General features: G+C 32.4%; 1 protein-coding gene across 4 annotated transcripts in view; it reads right to left on the bottom strand.

Moving 5' to 3' along the window:
* GKAP1 (G kinase anchoring protein 1) overlaps nt 1-17,547 on the bottom strand; it is a 64,104-nt gene that overhangs the window by 2,402 nt on the left and 44,155 nt on the right. For 2 of the 4 annotated variants that reach the window (XM_036239424.1, XM_016130387.2), the window contains 5 exons: nt 12,693-12,845; nt 6,006-6,107; nt 3,312-3,375; nt 629-699; nt 50-127 (listed from right to left, as the gene is read on the bottom strand). In XM_036239424.1, the coding sequence (XP_036095317.1) occupies nt 50-127; nt 629-699; nt 3,312-3,375; nt 6,006-6,107; nt 12,693-12,845 (468 nt within the window). The remainder of the gene's footprint in view (nt 1-49; nt 128-628; nt 700-3,311; nt 3,376-6,005; nt 6,108-12,692; nt 12,846-17,547) is intronic. The other 2 variants (XM_016130389.2, XM_016130390.2) reach the window with 2 other exon arrangements.

Below are 17,547 nucleotides of genomic sequence, written 5' to 3'. Positions count from 1 at the left end.
GAAGTGCATTATTTGTGATAAATACACTTTCAAAATTATAAAAGCATACCTGATATTTGGCTAATTCTGCTTGTAATACTTTCACTTTAGATCTTTCTTGTTCTAATGCAGCATGAAGTGAAGTCACCTATAACCAAATATTCAATTTAAAAAAAGACGTCTTTTGTCTTTTTAGGCAAATACTCTTAATTCTTAACACGTATTCACAACGATGATTTATGACTACTGGATGAATGGGCATCAGAGGAGAACGCCTCCCCCACCACCCCAATTTCAATTAGGCATTTTACTCAGCTGTATATTAAAGACAGATAGGACCACAGAATAAGGATGGAAAGGGGAGAAAATGAAGCCCAAGAGCAACATAAGTTTTACCTGCCCTCCCTATCTCTATATTCATAGTCCACATCAACTAAAATATAACCTAATCTTCCCCTATTCTTCAGGACATACACACCTCTCTGACTCAGCAAACAGAATCTTCATGTTTGCTATTACATAATAATAATGAAATATAATTTATATCACTTTCCTGCAGTATTCATGGCTGTATTTTTGTTTAGTAAAGTTTCATAATTCAAGACTAAAGAACAGCTGAAGAAAACCAGCCTTGTATAGTTTTCCTTACCTGTATAGTTAGCTCATTCTTGATACTTTGAGATTCATCAACTTGCAGAAGTATTTCTGCTTTATCTTTCACTGACAAAAAAGGAGAAAAATATAATTTTTTAATCACTCAAATACTTCCACATTACTTTAGTGAACCAAGACATCAGTGAGTCAGGTAAAGATTGTCCTCATTCTTAATGAATGTATTTCTTGACCCAATATAGCTCTTATTTTTCACTGAAAAATTCCAATTATTATTATCTCCACAGCAGGTTTTCTTGGAAAACTAACTTTTCTCTAGTGTTAAAATATTAATTGTGTGTGTGTGATAAAAATGTTTTCCCATCTACACTAAAAAGGACAAGGACACACACAAAAAATTTTTAATTCACAAAGGGAGAAAACTTTTTAAGTGCCTTGACTAATCTTCAAGATTAAAAAAAAATGTAGTTTCAGTTTGGTTTGTTTTGTTAAATTGTCAGGGTGAGCATACCATAAGGTTCATGAAAATTATTTTTATCTGACATGTCATACCAATAAAGCATTGTCAAATAAATGTAGCTCATATGATCATAACTGATCATGTAACATCTGTGGTCTCACAATTATTCATTTTTCTAGAGGTCTTTTCCTCTTTGGGGAACCAAGAGATCTTTATTTTGGCCCCTATGTACCCTAACTTTAAAAATTTCCATGTGGCTGACAAACTGCTTTATCCATGGTAATGGCTAATGAATGAAAAACTATCTCCTCGACTTTAAAAACGGGAGAGACTGAAAGATAAAACTGTAATATAATTAGTAGAGGAGGAAATGTTTAAATAGAGCACGTGATACCAGAGCTCTACCAATATAACACTGTAATTCAAATTTATTTTTCATAGATTAATATGAAGTGCAATAAGGTATAATGCTGTATCAAGAAACAAATCAGTCTCTCAAGAATCAACTTGACAACTTTTACAAATACTTTCTATTCTTCCATCTCCAGACTTAAAACACACACACACACACACACACACTGAGAACCAGTGATCTGTAATAATTATGTAATATTTTAACTACAGTCAGTTCTCCTCTAATGTTGTTTCAACAATACTGACATATTAGGGAACAAATTAAACATAATAGGAATTTTGCATTTGCTTAAGCACAATTTCGTGCACACAGACGACTGTATCCATGCACACATCTCAAATATCTACCAGCTATGTCAGGTCACTGTGTGTTGAGAACCATACAAACTTTAAAGTCTTCTATCACTTAACAGTGACACACAAGCTGCAACCCTCTGAAGTCTATTTTTACAAGCAAACTAGGTTGTGTTCAACATAAAGTGCCATAGTACAGTATGTGTTTAACCATTTTAATATCTATAAACTGTCACACTGTTTTTATTAGATTCCCATATTTTTAAAGTGTGTCACTGATAAAGTTTTTGAGTGTTGTATACTCCCAACTCCAGTTTCCCCATAAATCTTTTTGTTTTAACTGTGTGATTCTGCAGACTGGTGATTTTTAGGAATACATGTTGCACCATAACAGAACTAATCATATTTACATTATATTATAAATGCTAGAGTATGTACTCTAATGTACTGTATTTTTCCTATAACAGTTCTATATAAAATTCTTCTATTTGGAATATTTATAGTATGGAGTATGGAGACTGATTTTATTTACTGGTAGCCATTTTTAATCCATTATTGAGAGTAAGCTTTTATCAGTTAATGTTCTCACTTTTTACAACTATCTCCTTAAGGAATACTTATTTTTACATATTTAAAAATCATATACCCAATGTCCAATGATACTCTTAATTTCTTCAATTAGGAATATACCTTGTAAACAATTATTTTATTTTCATAATTTTATTCATTAAATGATCCACAAGCTCAGTAACATGTACAGATCTAAATGAATCTCAGGATGTTATCTAATTGTCCAAATAATGCCTTTCCTCATTATTCTTTAACTTCCATTTCACTATAGTTAAGCTGTATAATAGTTGTTATATTATAAAAAATTTGAAAGTTATAAAATTAACAGGAAAAATTGTTTATTAGACTTAATATTGTCTATTCAGAAGTCTTTTTCATTTATTCATGTCTTTATGTCTCTTATGGTTTGTAATTCCTTTGCATAAACTTTACATTAAAAAATGAATGTACTTTTTTTGTTACGAATTGTAAAATTTTCATAGAATTGTCAAGATGTCACTAGGAAATCAACTGATTTGTGGAGGTTTTCATATAACATCGACTTTACTAATCTTATTATCTCTAATCATTTTTGATTGATTTCTTTAGCTTCCCTCTGGTGACCTAGTGACAAAAGTTTAGAGTGGCAGCAAAAGTATGAAGAAGTGGGCGGTCAGAGAGAAGGAAAGCCTAATAGGCCTTCTCTTCTAATACTTAAAAAGAACCTCAAGCAAATGTTACTTTTGTTTTCCTGCTAAATGTAATCTAATAATTTGTAAGAACTGAAATTTCAAGATTTCTATCATCTGAATAGTTATAAACTTGTATAATACCAAATGTGCTATAGAGTAACTTATAATAATAAAGTTATCAGCAATAATCCAGTTTGTATCACTCTGGGAAACTTTTCTACTTTGTTGTCAATAAATCATATATCGTGAAAATTATCTTCAAATATTTTTTAAGATTAACTTTTAACTCTAAAAACACAAAAATCACTTACTTTCACCTTCCTGAAGCATTTTCAATAACTGTGCATTTCTTGCCTTTACTTCTTTATACTTTGCCTAATAGTCAAAGAAAAAAGATTTAATTTTTTAAAAGTAAATGATATAATTAATAATTTACTATTAATTTATGGAGCTATGAATCCTTGGCTTGCTCAAAGACATAAGTTATTATTGAAAGAAACAGGATGGAGGAAAATGTATTCAAAACTGTCTACTACTTAAATTCAATCCCCGGTATAATAATAGAAATTAATATTACAGGTGACTAAAAAATAAAGGAAGGATAAAAGTGGAGCAAACTCTGGAAGATATTAAATTTTCCTAAAGCCTTTCTCTAACCTTCCTCAAATAAAACCCTAACAGTTCAAAAGAATTAGGTGAAAATAAAAAGAAAAATGATTCACAGCTCTGTACCAAGACTATTCAGCACCATACTAGAACTTTCTGTATCTGTTTTAATCTGCCACTGTCCAATATGTGGCTATTAATTCCTGGAAATGCACCCAGTGTGACTGATAAAATAAATTTTTAATTTTATTTTAACTTTAAGGTACACACATATAGTGGTTGCTAAATTCTACAGCACAGTTCTAGCTATTTAGTTAAGACTAAATTTACTAATCTCTTGTTATTTCACTAATTATTGTTAAAGTAATTTTTCACTAATATAAATTACTAATTTACTGAAATATCTTTTAATTCTTTTTCAATTTTTCCCCAATGACTTAGCTTCTTCTCATACTACATATATAACACAATTGTACATTTGTGAATAAGAGGAACTGTGTTCCCACAATAGCAGCCATAATCCAGGGAATTTTCCCCCTACACACTGCCCTTATTGAACATATAACATACTCTGAATTACTTATAAATACTTAATACATTAATACATTAGAAAAAATACCTTGAATACATTTTAGAAAAATAAGAAATCAGAGGAACAGATCAGTGTAAGAAACTTGTCATTTCTTCCTTCAACATGTATACAGATAGGTACAGAAGTTATGAGATTCAAAAACCTTTCTCATAAAACAAAGTTAATGTATTTTAAATTAAATCCAATAAAGATGGCTTTTACTAAATACTCTGTCCAGTCAATTGCTGATGATAAATCAGCAATATAACTGAGTAATACTGCAGATAGTACTGAAAGAAGCCGAGCACCACAGTAAATATAAAGGGAATAAGACCATCTGAGGTTAGAAATGAAGGAGAAAGATAAGTCAGATAAAAACAAAAATATGAAGGGGAAGACCTTATACAGTCATCTACAAATATATTCACTATGAATACAGAAATATATCCACTGTGAATATAAAACTGTATCAACTATGAAATTCTCACTCTCCGGGTGTCAATCAACGTTAATATCTCATCAACCTATCTCCAGCTCAAGCCTTTCTTGGTCCAAGGTCCAGATCAGTGTACATGGAGGCATCTCTTATACCAGCCTTAGGGTCTAAAGTCAGCTCATAAAGCAAAAATTGCAAATGAGCAAAATTATCCATGAATATTCTTTATATTGCCTATAAAAAATAGCATAGTTTTATATATACAATCCTGAAGAGTAAGTAAATGTATCTATAAAAATATAACTGTACAAAATACCAGGACCATACCATTTATAATAAAGAACATAAATGACATATATGGTGCCATTACTGGTATGTTTAATTTCATGAAAAAGAGAGCACTTAAAGTTAAATGCACAAATGTTGTGACTCCACTGTGCTCACTGTGCCTGCCCACTTGCATCCTGAACATCAATGCCTGAATCTATTGCCATTTCAAACTCAACATGTCCAAAATGGAGTGTTATTTCTACTGCCCAAACCAGTTCCAAATGTGCTCTTGCTCTTACCCTCAACACTCAATGCCTGTTGTTTTACCAAACTATATTCACTCTAGGCTTCAGCTATATGCATTACCACCTCACATAACAATTCTCATGTCACTTCCCTTCTAAAGACCTCTTTGTTTAAATCCAAATGCCTTCAAATGCTGACCTCAACTAACATTTCCAATCTCACCTTCCACAATTTCCCATTTCTCTAACGTCAACCACAATGTATTTCCTACCATTCCCATATCTTTGTATGTGCTGTTTTCTTTACCTGGAAATACCATCTTTTCTGTAAAATCCTTACTAATTTTCAATAGCAGCAACCAATTCATTCCTGTTTCTGTGCTTCTTGAGCTCTCAGGCAAATTATAAAGTCTACACTGTACTGCAATTATTTACATGTTTATCTTCACCGTTAAACTATATAAAAATATTAGACTGTAAAAATACATTTTATCATCATTCAAATTTTTATATAATTAATGAAAGCATTTAAAAACCTAAATAGCAAAGGGTTGTGGGGCTGGGTGAAAAAGGTGAAGGGATTATGAAGTATAAATCAGGAGTTACATAATAGTCATGGGGATATGGAGTACAGCACAGGGAAAATAGTTAATAATATTGTAACGGCTATGTAGGTGGGTACTAGAGTAAATTCACTTCATAAATTATATAAATGTCAGACCATTGTGCTGTACACCTGAAACTAATATAAAATTTTTTTAAAACCTAAACAGCAGAAACATTATTCTCTCAACCAAACATTTGTTACACAAATTTACATTGGAGAAAAGTAGAAAATATGCAAATCAGTAGTTTACAACAGTAAATAAACACAAACCTCCCACTGAGTGATCACATTTTTCAGCTTCTGGATTTCAGCATCTTTCCTTTCAAGTTCCAACTTTAGTCTTTCAATTCTTCCATCTTTCAAAACTACTTCCTGAAGAGAGAAAAACACTATTTTAGAACTAAGATAGTCTGATGATTCTGATTTACAATATATTTTTGTGTAAGTTTAAGAGGAAAAAATCCTAGTTTTCCCAATTTTAGTTCACTTTCTACAGCAACCTTAAACTACTGACTATATTTGCACTTCTACTCAATGATATATTTGCAGTTATGTATAATGTAAGCAAATAAGACATTTATGATTAATCTCAAACTACAAACAATATCAGGGATTTGAAATATTTCTATGCAGAAACATATTAAAAGTGCTCTGTGACAAGCTGTTATTAGTCTATCTTTAAAAATCAAAAGATTTGTCTATGGCCATGCCACCCCGAACAAGTCCGGTATTGTCTGATCTCAGAGGCTAAGCAGGGTTGGGCCTGGTTAGTACTTGGATGGGAGACCACCTAGGAAGACTAGGTGCTGTACGTGTTAAAAAATATAAAATAAAGGACTGTAAGCTGACAAGATCCTTGCAATCTGTGTGGTCAATCAAGGGTTGCCTTGTCTAAAAAGCAAACAAACAAACAAAAAATCCAAACGATTTGAAAACTTATGAGAAAACAAACACAAAATAAATAAAAAACAAAAATAGCTTTTCTCCATATTAGCAATTAGCAGGAAGAAGATATAACTAGAAAATCCATTTCCTCCCAACAGCAATAAAAAATTTCTCTAAGACTAAAATTTAGAAATTTTCAGGATTTATAATGAAAATTACAAAATACTGAAAAGGGATATAAAACAAAGTTTGTAGACAGGAAAGCTAACTATTACTTTGTAAATTCAATAAAATTTCAATTGAAATTCCGATAGGATTTTGTACTATCAGCAAGACAGTCAAAACTTCATCTGGAAGAATATAGGGTGGAAACAAATAAAAAGTTAATGTAATGAAGAGGAATCTGCCTAACAAATAATTGTATACTATACAGCAAAAATAACTAAAATAACATGGTCAAGGCACATAGGTTGACAGAGCAATGTACCAGAAAAGAAAGTCCAAAGAGAGATTAAAGATATAAGAATTTATTGTAATATATTGTATTTTTAAAAAGTGAGAAAAGGCTGAATTACAGAATAATAGTATGATATAGGACAAATGGCTAACTTGGAAAAATCAAGTTAAATCTCTACCACCTTGCATCATATGCCAAAATAAACTTAAATGTAAAAAACCAATCCAAAGTCATACTTCTGATAGTATAAATCAGTTCTATTTACTTAATGAGTAATGTGGTAATATTAACTTATTCTAAAATTATTAACTGAGTACCTAACTACCAGGTGCTGGGTATAAAATGGTGACCAGATTCTTGCCCTCATGAGACCTGTTCGGTACAGAAGGCAAATGTAACATAAAGAAATGCTACAATTAGAAACCAAAGTTTAAGCTATGAAGAAAAGAAGCACAGTGGTATAAAGGGAGTAACATGAATTACTCCCTCATGGATCAGGGAAATTCTCTCTGAAGCAGATACACTTAAAATGAACCTCGAGTGATGAGTAAGAATTAGCTAAGTAAAAAGTAGAGGTAAGAGCTTTCTAGGTAGAAAAAAAACAGTATGTTTAAAGGTTCTGAGGCAGGAAAGAGCATAGAAAATTTGAAGAAAAAGAGGCCAGTGTGGTTGGAACTTAGTGGGAAAATAGTACAAAACATTTTGGACAAACAAGTAGAGGCTTGATTTTGGAGGGCCTTAGAGGCTTTAACAATGGTCTGCATATAATTCTGAGTAAAATAGAAAACAGTAAAGGATTCTGAGCAGAACTATAAGACTTATGTTAGATTTATGTTTTTAAAGGATGATTTTGGGTGATATGTGGAAAATGGATGAGTGCGGTAAGACCAGTGGAAAGATCCTTTAATTGCTACAGCAAGCCCAAGCCAGAAAGATTATGCCTTGTATTCGGGTGGAAGCAGTTTAAATGTAAAGAAGTGTATCATGTGACAAATTATTTGGAAGCAGAATCAAGAGCATTTAATGATGAGGTTGAATGTAGGAATCAAGAGCATTTAATGAGGGTGAATGCAGCAGGTGAGAAAAATAGACACTTCGAGTTTCTAGTTAAGGAATAAGGTTGGTGGATCAAAATTACAAATACAAATACTATTAGGCCAAGGAATCTCACTTCTAGGAATTTATCTTAAATGAGGGGAAGAATATCTATCAGAGTGTTCACTGCAGATTTATTACATTGAAAAATTGGACATCAATTTAAATGCCCAACTGTAAGACACAGGCTAAAATACATGCTAAATTAAAAAAGCTATACTCTAAAATCACTAAAAATGATGACATAAACTATAAAACATATTAATATGATCCCCAAATTCTGATACTATATACCAATAAAAAATACTGGAAGGACATACAACAAAATTTTAATAACTCTCTTAAAACATGAGATTGTGGAAGATTTCACTTAAAAATTTCTCTTATCAAAATTGTTTTATACTGAGTATATATAATCATTTAATAATATAATATTCTGTTTAATTTTGAAAAAAATGAAAGTACATAAGTATTAAATTTAGATGAATGTGAATATCATTTTTGAGTAAGAACATGATGCCAAAAGGAGAAAATTAAAAGGAAAAGGTTAATAGATTTAACTTGTTGGAAAATCTCCAAAAATACTGTAACAAAATCAAAAGAAATGAAATGCTGGAAAAAATAAGTCACAATTCATATAATTGGCATATGACCAATAAACATGAAAAAGTGTACAATCTCAATAGCAAACAAGAAATGTTAAATAATCAAACTGGTACATTCAGAATATTTTTTCTCAGTGTGGGTAAATAATATTTAGTTATTAAAAACAATTATTTGATGTTCGAGAATTATTATTTAATAATCTGACATGCTCACCATCTATATTTAACTAAAAAGTAGTCCATATAATAGTTTCTACATTACTGGAGGGAAAAAGTCTATATACACAGAAAAGTAGGTACCATAACAAAACATACACACAGAAACAAATTTCATAAAATATAAATGGATGTCATATACTTGGACATTTTTTCTTCTTTCTTTTTATAAGTGCTCGTAGCAATCTTCTAAATTGATTTCAGGACCTGAGGACTTCAAATGTCAGGTCAAGGACATTGTACAGTAACTCTTCACTTAAGGCTGTGGATAAGTTCTGCAACTTTAAGCAAAACTACGGATACCAAAACCAATTTTACCATAGGCTAACTGATATAAACAAGAGTTAAGTTCCTACCACATCTCATCAATGTTATAATGAAAAGACATCAAATGAAATCATGTTATTTAAGGACCTGCTATATTTGATTCAACAGACATTAAAATTTAAAGACATGGTGTGTGGCATGGTGAAGTCAGGCTTTAAAAAAAAGTCATCTGTTAGCAGTGTACAACATAAATTACCTAGCATTAGAAGTCAGGAAGCAGAAAGACTTGTTAAAAGATTACTGAAATAATACTAGAAAGAAAAATATATTTCTTTCTAGTAAGAATGTAAAAGAAGAGATTTAAAAAATATTTTAAAGATTAAAAATTCTTAAGCCATGAAAAACAGTATTGTGAAAAAGATTTAGAGTCTGTATATCTAGATAAAATGATGAAATCAAAAACAGAAATGATGGAGGTAAAGCCAAATGCTTGGTTTGGAGAGTAAATAATGAGCCCGAGTTTGGACATAGTAAGTATAAAGCATCCACAGAATAAAAGGGTGAAATATGCTATGAGAGAAATTAATAATACAGAGATCTGAAGGCCACAAAGAGGAATGGGATCAGGAGTAGATGATCTACCCAATGCCAGTGAAGGTGTAGAAAAATTATCCTGCTACTATAAGACAATGTTCATAAACATCAAGAGCAACCCAGATGTTTATATCCTTTGATTCAACTACTTTTTTAAAGAATTTATTCCAAGGAAATAATTCATCAAAAAATTAAATATACATATATATATATAAAATATATAAAGATGTTCAATGAATATCAGTTAACCAATTCTAAACAACCTAACTGTTCAATAAGGCATTGACCAAGCAAATAATAGCATGTTGAGTTGACAGAATATAATTAATGGTATGCAACAGGGCTATGAAACTAAATTCTTTACTTTTACAATTATTTTTAAATGCTTATACACATGGCATTTTCCTAGAATAGTATTCAAAAAAGAAACTAAATGTTGTGTTAGGGTTGAATTATTTTTCACCTTTAAAAATTCCTGGTAAATGTCTAACCACTATGCTGTACACCTGGAACTAATATAAATATTGAATGTCAACTGTAACAGAAAAGTTTTAAATGGAGTAAGGTGAAGTGGAATAAGAGGTTCAGATTTCCAGGTATGAAACAAATAATTAACGGAGATGTAATGTACAGTATAGGGAATATAGTCAATATTGTGAAAGCATTGTACAGTGTCAGATGGTTACTGTACTTATATACTTCTTTAGGTATGTAAATGTTGAATAACTATGATGTACACCTGAAACTAAAATAATATTGTTATGTTAGCTATATTTTAATAAAAATCTTTAAAAAATCTAAAATAAAATTTTCTGGTATGTTAATGTACCATAAAAAATTATTTTAACCTTGGTAAAAAGAAGAGCTTTCCCTCTGTGAGAAAGGAGTACACTGGGGAAAGGAAGGTTAAAAAAAGAAAGAAGTAGAGTACTTTTTAAATGGTCTCAATCTTTTTCTCTCTATTACACTCAATGACATAGTATATTAAGATTTTTTTTTATACTATGTCATTGAGTGTAATAGAGAGAAAAAGATTGAGACTGCCCTACAGTTTTATTAGATCATTGATACTACTTAATCATTTAACTAAACATATATACTGTGTTCTACAAAGGGGTTGAGATACCTATTTGTTGAAATATATTTTCTTTCTCTCCAAAAATTATCTGAGATATGGACCACAAGAGGGAAACTCATACTCAATAAAAAAGAAAGAAGCAAATATGTTAACCATAAATGTTAACATAGTTGCTTAGACTGCACATAAACTCTGACAGTCAAGGCAATACATAAAAATATCAAATTTCATTCAATGTCAGAAAAGAAGCAGCTCACGAGTACCTCAGGGCAGGCAAGGATTTCCTATGGCTAAACTGAAATACATATTTCATGTGAAATTATGTTAGTGTTATTTATTAACCAATCTTATTGCTACCATTGGAGTAAAAAATTCTTAAAGGGTCTGACTTCTCATGTGTGCTATAAAACAATACAGTAGGTGTTTCATTTGTTGAAGGATTGAATTTATCAGTCTTAGGAAACAAAAAGATAACATCCGTTGAAGAGAGTAAAAGGATGGAAAATGGGATTTTAGAATTTGGTATACCATTGTAGAAATTTGTCTATGTCCAAAAGAGATGAATCAAAGGACTGTCGGGCAGTCCTGGCTGTTATGAATAAAGAGGATATGGTAAAAGTTACACAGCACTGATTATCAGAATTGAACATCAGTTGTATCTGGCAGCCCAGGAATTAAGTCAGAATAGAAAAGGTAGACAATTCTGTGAGAGCCAATGTGGCGTATTGGGAAGCAGGGAATAAAAGAAAATCAAGGAAGTATGGGAAAAGTGTTCATGGGGATATTAATGAAATTACTTACGACAAGTTTTCAGGCTAGGAAAGAAATTACTGATGGACTGGAGGTCAACATAAGGTAATGAACAGGTTCAAAGTTTAAGAGGAAGTAAGATAGAAATGAGGTTGTGGTGAGAAAATAAATGCAGATTTATAGGCCCCCATATGATGAGATCTTTTTTTTTTTTTTTTTTTTTTTTTAAAAAGAGACACTATTTTTAAAATGTGTATGCCGTTCTTAGCTTGTGGGCGTTACAAAAACAGACTACTGGCCAGATTTTACTCATGGGCCATAGTCTGCAATCCCTGGTCTACAAGATAAAATTCTTAGTTTCACATAAAAAGATCTTTAAAATCTTAATGCAATCTATTTCTCTGGTTGTGTTACCCCATACTTACTTAACTCTATATTTCTTGAATGCAGAATTCTTCAGTTTCCTGAATATTTAGTCTAACTAGGGCCTTTCCTAACTTTTGGCCTTTGTTCTTGCAGTTCCCTTAGGCTTTCTCCACTTGTCAGCTTATTCATCCTTCCAAATCCACCCCAAATGTCATTTTTTTCATATACCTTTCACAATTCACCTGAATGATCTATTACCTTTTCTAATCAAGACCTTTTTTTTATTGTTCATATGTCTCTAAATGCCTTCATTTTGCTGAATAATATTCTCTTTACAGGTCTACCTCTTCTAATCCCCACTACTCTGAGTGTCTAAGGAAAGGGCAGTCTAATTCATGTTGGTATTCCTACTACCCTACGCCACAGCCTAACCTACTAGTATAAAGCAAATGTGCAATAAATATCTATCAGTGAATGAAGTACTTCACATTTTTAAATATAAATATCTATGATTAAGACAAATCCTAAAACTGTAATTTAATAGAATCACATAATTGGATTCTACTGCTTAAATTTTTTTTTTTTAAAGAAAAACTGTATTTTAGTTTCATTGTGATTTTAAGAGAATTCTCTATTTTACATGCCTGGTTGTGTTCATGAGCAGCGCAATTATCTGTTCCATTATATTCTGTAAGCTGTTCTCTTCTTTTTTCTCTAATAAGAATTTTATGAACATCATCTTCCAGTCTATTGAAGAATCCTCCATCATGTGATAAAGTCTGAGAAGAACTCAATTCCTGCCAAAAATGAATTATGATTTACTAACATTCAACGCAAAGTGTATGCATTTAATAAGCCTAGTCAGCCACTAGCAGGATAGAGAATGAAAAGAAAAATGATAACTAGAGATAACCATCTAATTCTTCTCTACCTATAGAAGATAGAGTCACATTTTCAAATGTTTTCTTCATATTTTTTTGAGTTGGGTACTGCTTAATTTAAATTATCAACATACTATATAATTCACTCATTTAATGTGTACAATTCAATGGTTTTAAATATGTTCACAGAGTTGTGCAACTATAAGCACAATCAATTTTATAACATTCAGCACCCCAAAAAGAAACCCTGAAACTATTAGCAATCATTCCTCATTTCCTCCAAATACTTGCCCCCACTCAGTTTTCCCCTGGGCAAGACTAATCTACTTTTTTGTCTATACAGATTTGCTTATTCTAGACATCTGCTATAAACGGAACTATACAATATGTGGTCTTTTGTGACTGGCTTCTTTCACTTAGCAAAATGTTTTCAAAGTTCATCCACAATACAGTATATATCACTACTTCATTCCTTCTTGCCAAATAATATCCTATTGATGGATACACCACATTTTACTTCTCCATTCATCAGCTGATGGACATATGGGCTGTTTTCATTTGGCTATTATCAATAATACTGCTATAAACATTCATGCACACGTTTTTGTGGACATGATTTTACTTCTCTTAAGTATATGCTTTGAAGTAGAATTGCTGGGACATATGTTAATTTTGCATTTAACCTTCTGAGGAACTGCCAGATAGTTTTTCAAAGCAGCCACACCATTTTACAATCCTACCAACAGTGTATGAGCTTTGAATTCTCCACATTCTCACCAACACTTGTTACTTGTGTTGTTTTTTTTTTTTTCTTCATTATAGCCTCCCAAGTAGGTGTGATGTGGTATCTCACTGTGGTTCTGAGTTGCACCTCTCTGATGACTAATGGTGCTGAGCATCTTTTCATGTGCATATTGGACATTTGTATATCTTTTTAGGAAAATGTCCCCTGAGATCCTTTGCTCATTTTTTTTTAAAGGGGTTGCTTTTTATTTTCAAGCTCTATGAACTCTTATATATTCTAGATACAAGTCTCTTCACAAATATATATGATTTGCAAATATTTTCTCCCATTCTGGAGTTGTCTTTTTATATTCTTAATGATATCCTTTGCATCACAAACGTTTTTAATTTTAATGAAGTCCAATTTATCCAAGAAACCACTGTCTAAACTCAAAGTCACAAAGATTTACTCCTATATTTTCTTTTAAGAGCTTTATAGTTTTAGCTCGTACATTTAAGTCTACAATTCATTTTATTTTTGTGCGTGTGTGCATGCTGTGAAGAAGGGTCCAAATTCATTCTTTTGCATGGGGATACCCAGCATCATATCCTGAGAAGATTATTCTTTCTACACTGAATTGTCTTGGCATCCTTGTCCAGAATCAATTAAACATAAATGTAAAGATTTCTTTTCTGGATTCTTAATTCTGTTTATCTTTATAGCTACCATTATACCATACCACACTGGCTTGATTACTATAGTTTTATGTTGCTCAATTTTTTACATTACATTAAAAAATATTTTTTACATAAATTCTACAAGCCAATGATAGATAAGATTTTTATTACAATCTACTCAATTATGTAAAATTACAAATTTTACATATTCTCTAAGAAAAATAGCATTGCCTCTCCAACTTCCTGTTTTGAAATCAAAGGCTAAAGAAAATGTTCCTTTCATTCTCATTAGCTTAACAAATGTCCCACATTCTTGAGCTATAATACTCCCAATTTTACCCATCTTAATAATATTTATGAGCAAATGACCCAAAGTTCAATGACTATTCATCCTTTCCCTTTCACATTATCTTAGAAAGTGTTCGAAAGAAAAGAATATTGTATATCAGTGCTTAATAAATATACAAAATGACATTAAAAATGTTCGTACAGCACTTTATATTTTGCAAAGCCGTTACACAAACCAAACATCACTTTATTGAACCTCATCACTATAAGAGGTCTAAGACAGCCAGAATTATTTCCCCATAAAGTAATCAAGGCCTCCGGGAAGTTAAAGAACTTTCTCATGAGTCATTCTCTATTGCTAAGTGGTAAAGATATAACTTGGTCTACTGTTTCAAAAAATAATTCCTGAATAGTCCAGCAAGATTTTACTTTAAAGTAATAAATATAACATGCCAAAACACTGTTGAGCTTCTGTGGAAAAAACAGCAAGAGGATGGCGACTAATGAGCTCCAGGCTTTCACATCTCTAGAGTTCCAGCAGTGTCCTCTGTTTTTTAATAGATGCTACCGTTACCAGCATGCCTACTACAAAGGGTACTCTACCCCTGAGTATTTTTTAGTGAGGCATAAAATTTATTTTCAGCCTAAGGATGGAATCTTTCAAAAGATACCTTGATAAGAAACTACAGGGAAGAGACACAAAAATAAATCAACTACAACCCTATCCCAGCCTGACACACATTCCAAAAGAAAAAAGACAAAAATGTGGCAAACATAACATAACACAAGCACATAATGAAAAAAAAAAAAAAAAACACAGTATGGTGTTTCTGAAAGCACAGCCCTATAGATCACTGGGCCATATGTGAAGGTCTAGACATAAGCCTTCGCATTTACGGTAAATTAATTTTTTAAAGATGTCAGGGTACTTTATTAAGGAAACAAGACTGTTTTCAACAAGTGGTGCTAGGATAATTGGATTGATATACACATGACTAAAGGTGAATCTGAACTCTTTCTTCATACCATGTACAAAAATTAACTCAAAAATGGATTATAGAGATGATTCTCAGAAGATGATGGAGTAGGAGGCACCAGGAATCTATCTCCCCAACCAGACAACAATTGCAGTGGCAGAATCTGACTGCTATAACTATTTTGGAACTCTGAAGTCTGTTGAAGACTTAAAACTTCCAGGGGAAGATTTAGATGGGAAACTGCAATTAATTCTGGTCACTTTCGACTCTTTGCGTAATAACAGCTACCCATTCCCTCACCTTCAGCCATGTGGCAGGCAGCTGTGTGCATGTACCTAGAGCAGCTTGCACACGTCTTACATGAGCTAGGGTGGGGAAAATGAACCAAATGACAGGGATCTGTGCTCTGATCACTGATCGATGCTTCTGATCACAGAGGTACAAAGAGATAAAGAGGTAGGCAGACATTTTTGTTAACCCCACCCCCACCCCATTACTACAAGTCCCACCCACTACGGTTTAAGTGACTTCTTAATGGATTTAAAGGGCTGGAGCCCTTTTTATTTCACTTCATGTTTTTGCTTTCCCACTTTCAGGAGCCAGAAATTTAAAAGTAGGACATTCAAAAACAACTGCACATAAAGGGAAAATGAGAAAAGGACTATCCATGCCCAAAGAAAAGCTCAGAAAAAAACTTTAGATATTAAGTTTACATCTCATAACAGCCTACAAAAATCAATCAATTAGTCAATTAAAACACCAACCTCTGAGGAAGGGTTTTTCCAGATTATAAGATTCAAATGTCTAGCATTCAACAAAAAAAACACAGGGCATACCAACACACACACACACACACACACACACACACACACACACTCACACAAGAAAGTATGGAAGGAAAGGAAAGGGGAAAAAAAATAAATAAATCAACAAAAACTGTCCCTGAAAAAGACTTACGGTATTTACATTAGCAAAGACTTTAAAACAACTATCTTAATGATGCTCGAAGAACTGAAAAAAGTTGTGGGAAAAAAATCAAGAAAACAATTGTGAACAAAATGGAAATGTTAATAAAAACAGGAAACTTATAAAAGATGCCAAAAATAAGTCCTGACGCTGACAAGTACAATAACTGAAATGACAAATTCAGTAGCTGAGATTCAAAGGTAGAGCTGAGCAGGTAGAAGAAAAAAGTCAGTGAACTTAAAGATAAAACAATGGAAATTATCTAGGCTGAAGAATAGAAAGAAAAGAGTGAAGAAAACCAAATAGAGCCTAAGGGACCTATGGGACACCATCAAGCAAACCAATGTACACACTGTGTTAGTCTTAGAAAAAGAATGAAAGAGGCAGAGAAAATATTTGAAAAAATAGTGGCTGAAAACTTTCCAAATTTAATGAAATACATAAACATTCAAGAAGCTCAAGTAAGATAAACTCAAATAAACCAATACCAAGACATTATAATCAAACTTTCAAAGAGGAAACTGTAAAATCGAGAGAAAGAATTGTCACATACAAAGGATCCTCAGTAGGATTATCAGCAGACTTCTCACCATAAACTTTGAAGACCAGAAGACTGTGGTCTAATATATTCGAAATGCTAAAAGAGAGAAACATTGTGGCATGAGAGGTGCCCCTGGTTTCTCCGCTTGAAGGTACAAGTTGAACAGCTATAATTTATCAAGAGATTCCTTGCTCGACACACAAACATATCTCAGAAAGCCACGCATCCAAACATCTGAAGGTGGCCAAATCAGAGCAAACAGGGGAGGACAGAACGGAGAAGAGCAAAGAGGGGTGCCACAGACATAGCCCAGAGCTCACTATAGGTCTCAGGAGAGGAGAGGAACCAGGTTGCACTTTGCACTCTCTGCAGCCCCAAGGAACAGGGGCAAGGAATAAACATCCCTGCCTGAGTGATTAGCCCATACTGCAGCTTAACCCAGTGA

Source organism: Rousettus aegyptiacus, unplaced genomic scaffold, assembly GCF_014176215.1.
Source record: "Rousettus aegyptiacus isolate mRouAeg1 unplaced genomic scaffold, mRouAeg1.p scaffold_m13_p_3, whole genome shotgun sequence".
Classification (NCBI taxonomy): domain Eukaryota; kingdom Metazoa; phylum Chordata; class Mammalia; order Chiroptera; family Pteropodidae; genus Rousettus; species Rousettus aegyptiacus.
Note: the sequence above shows the minus strand (reverse complement) of the source record. Positions and strands in the feature narration are given on the sequence as shown.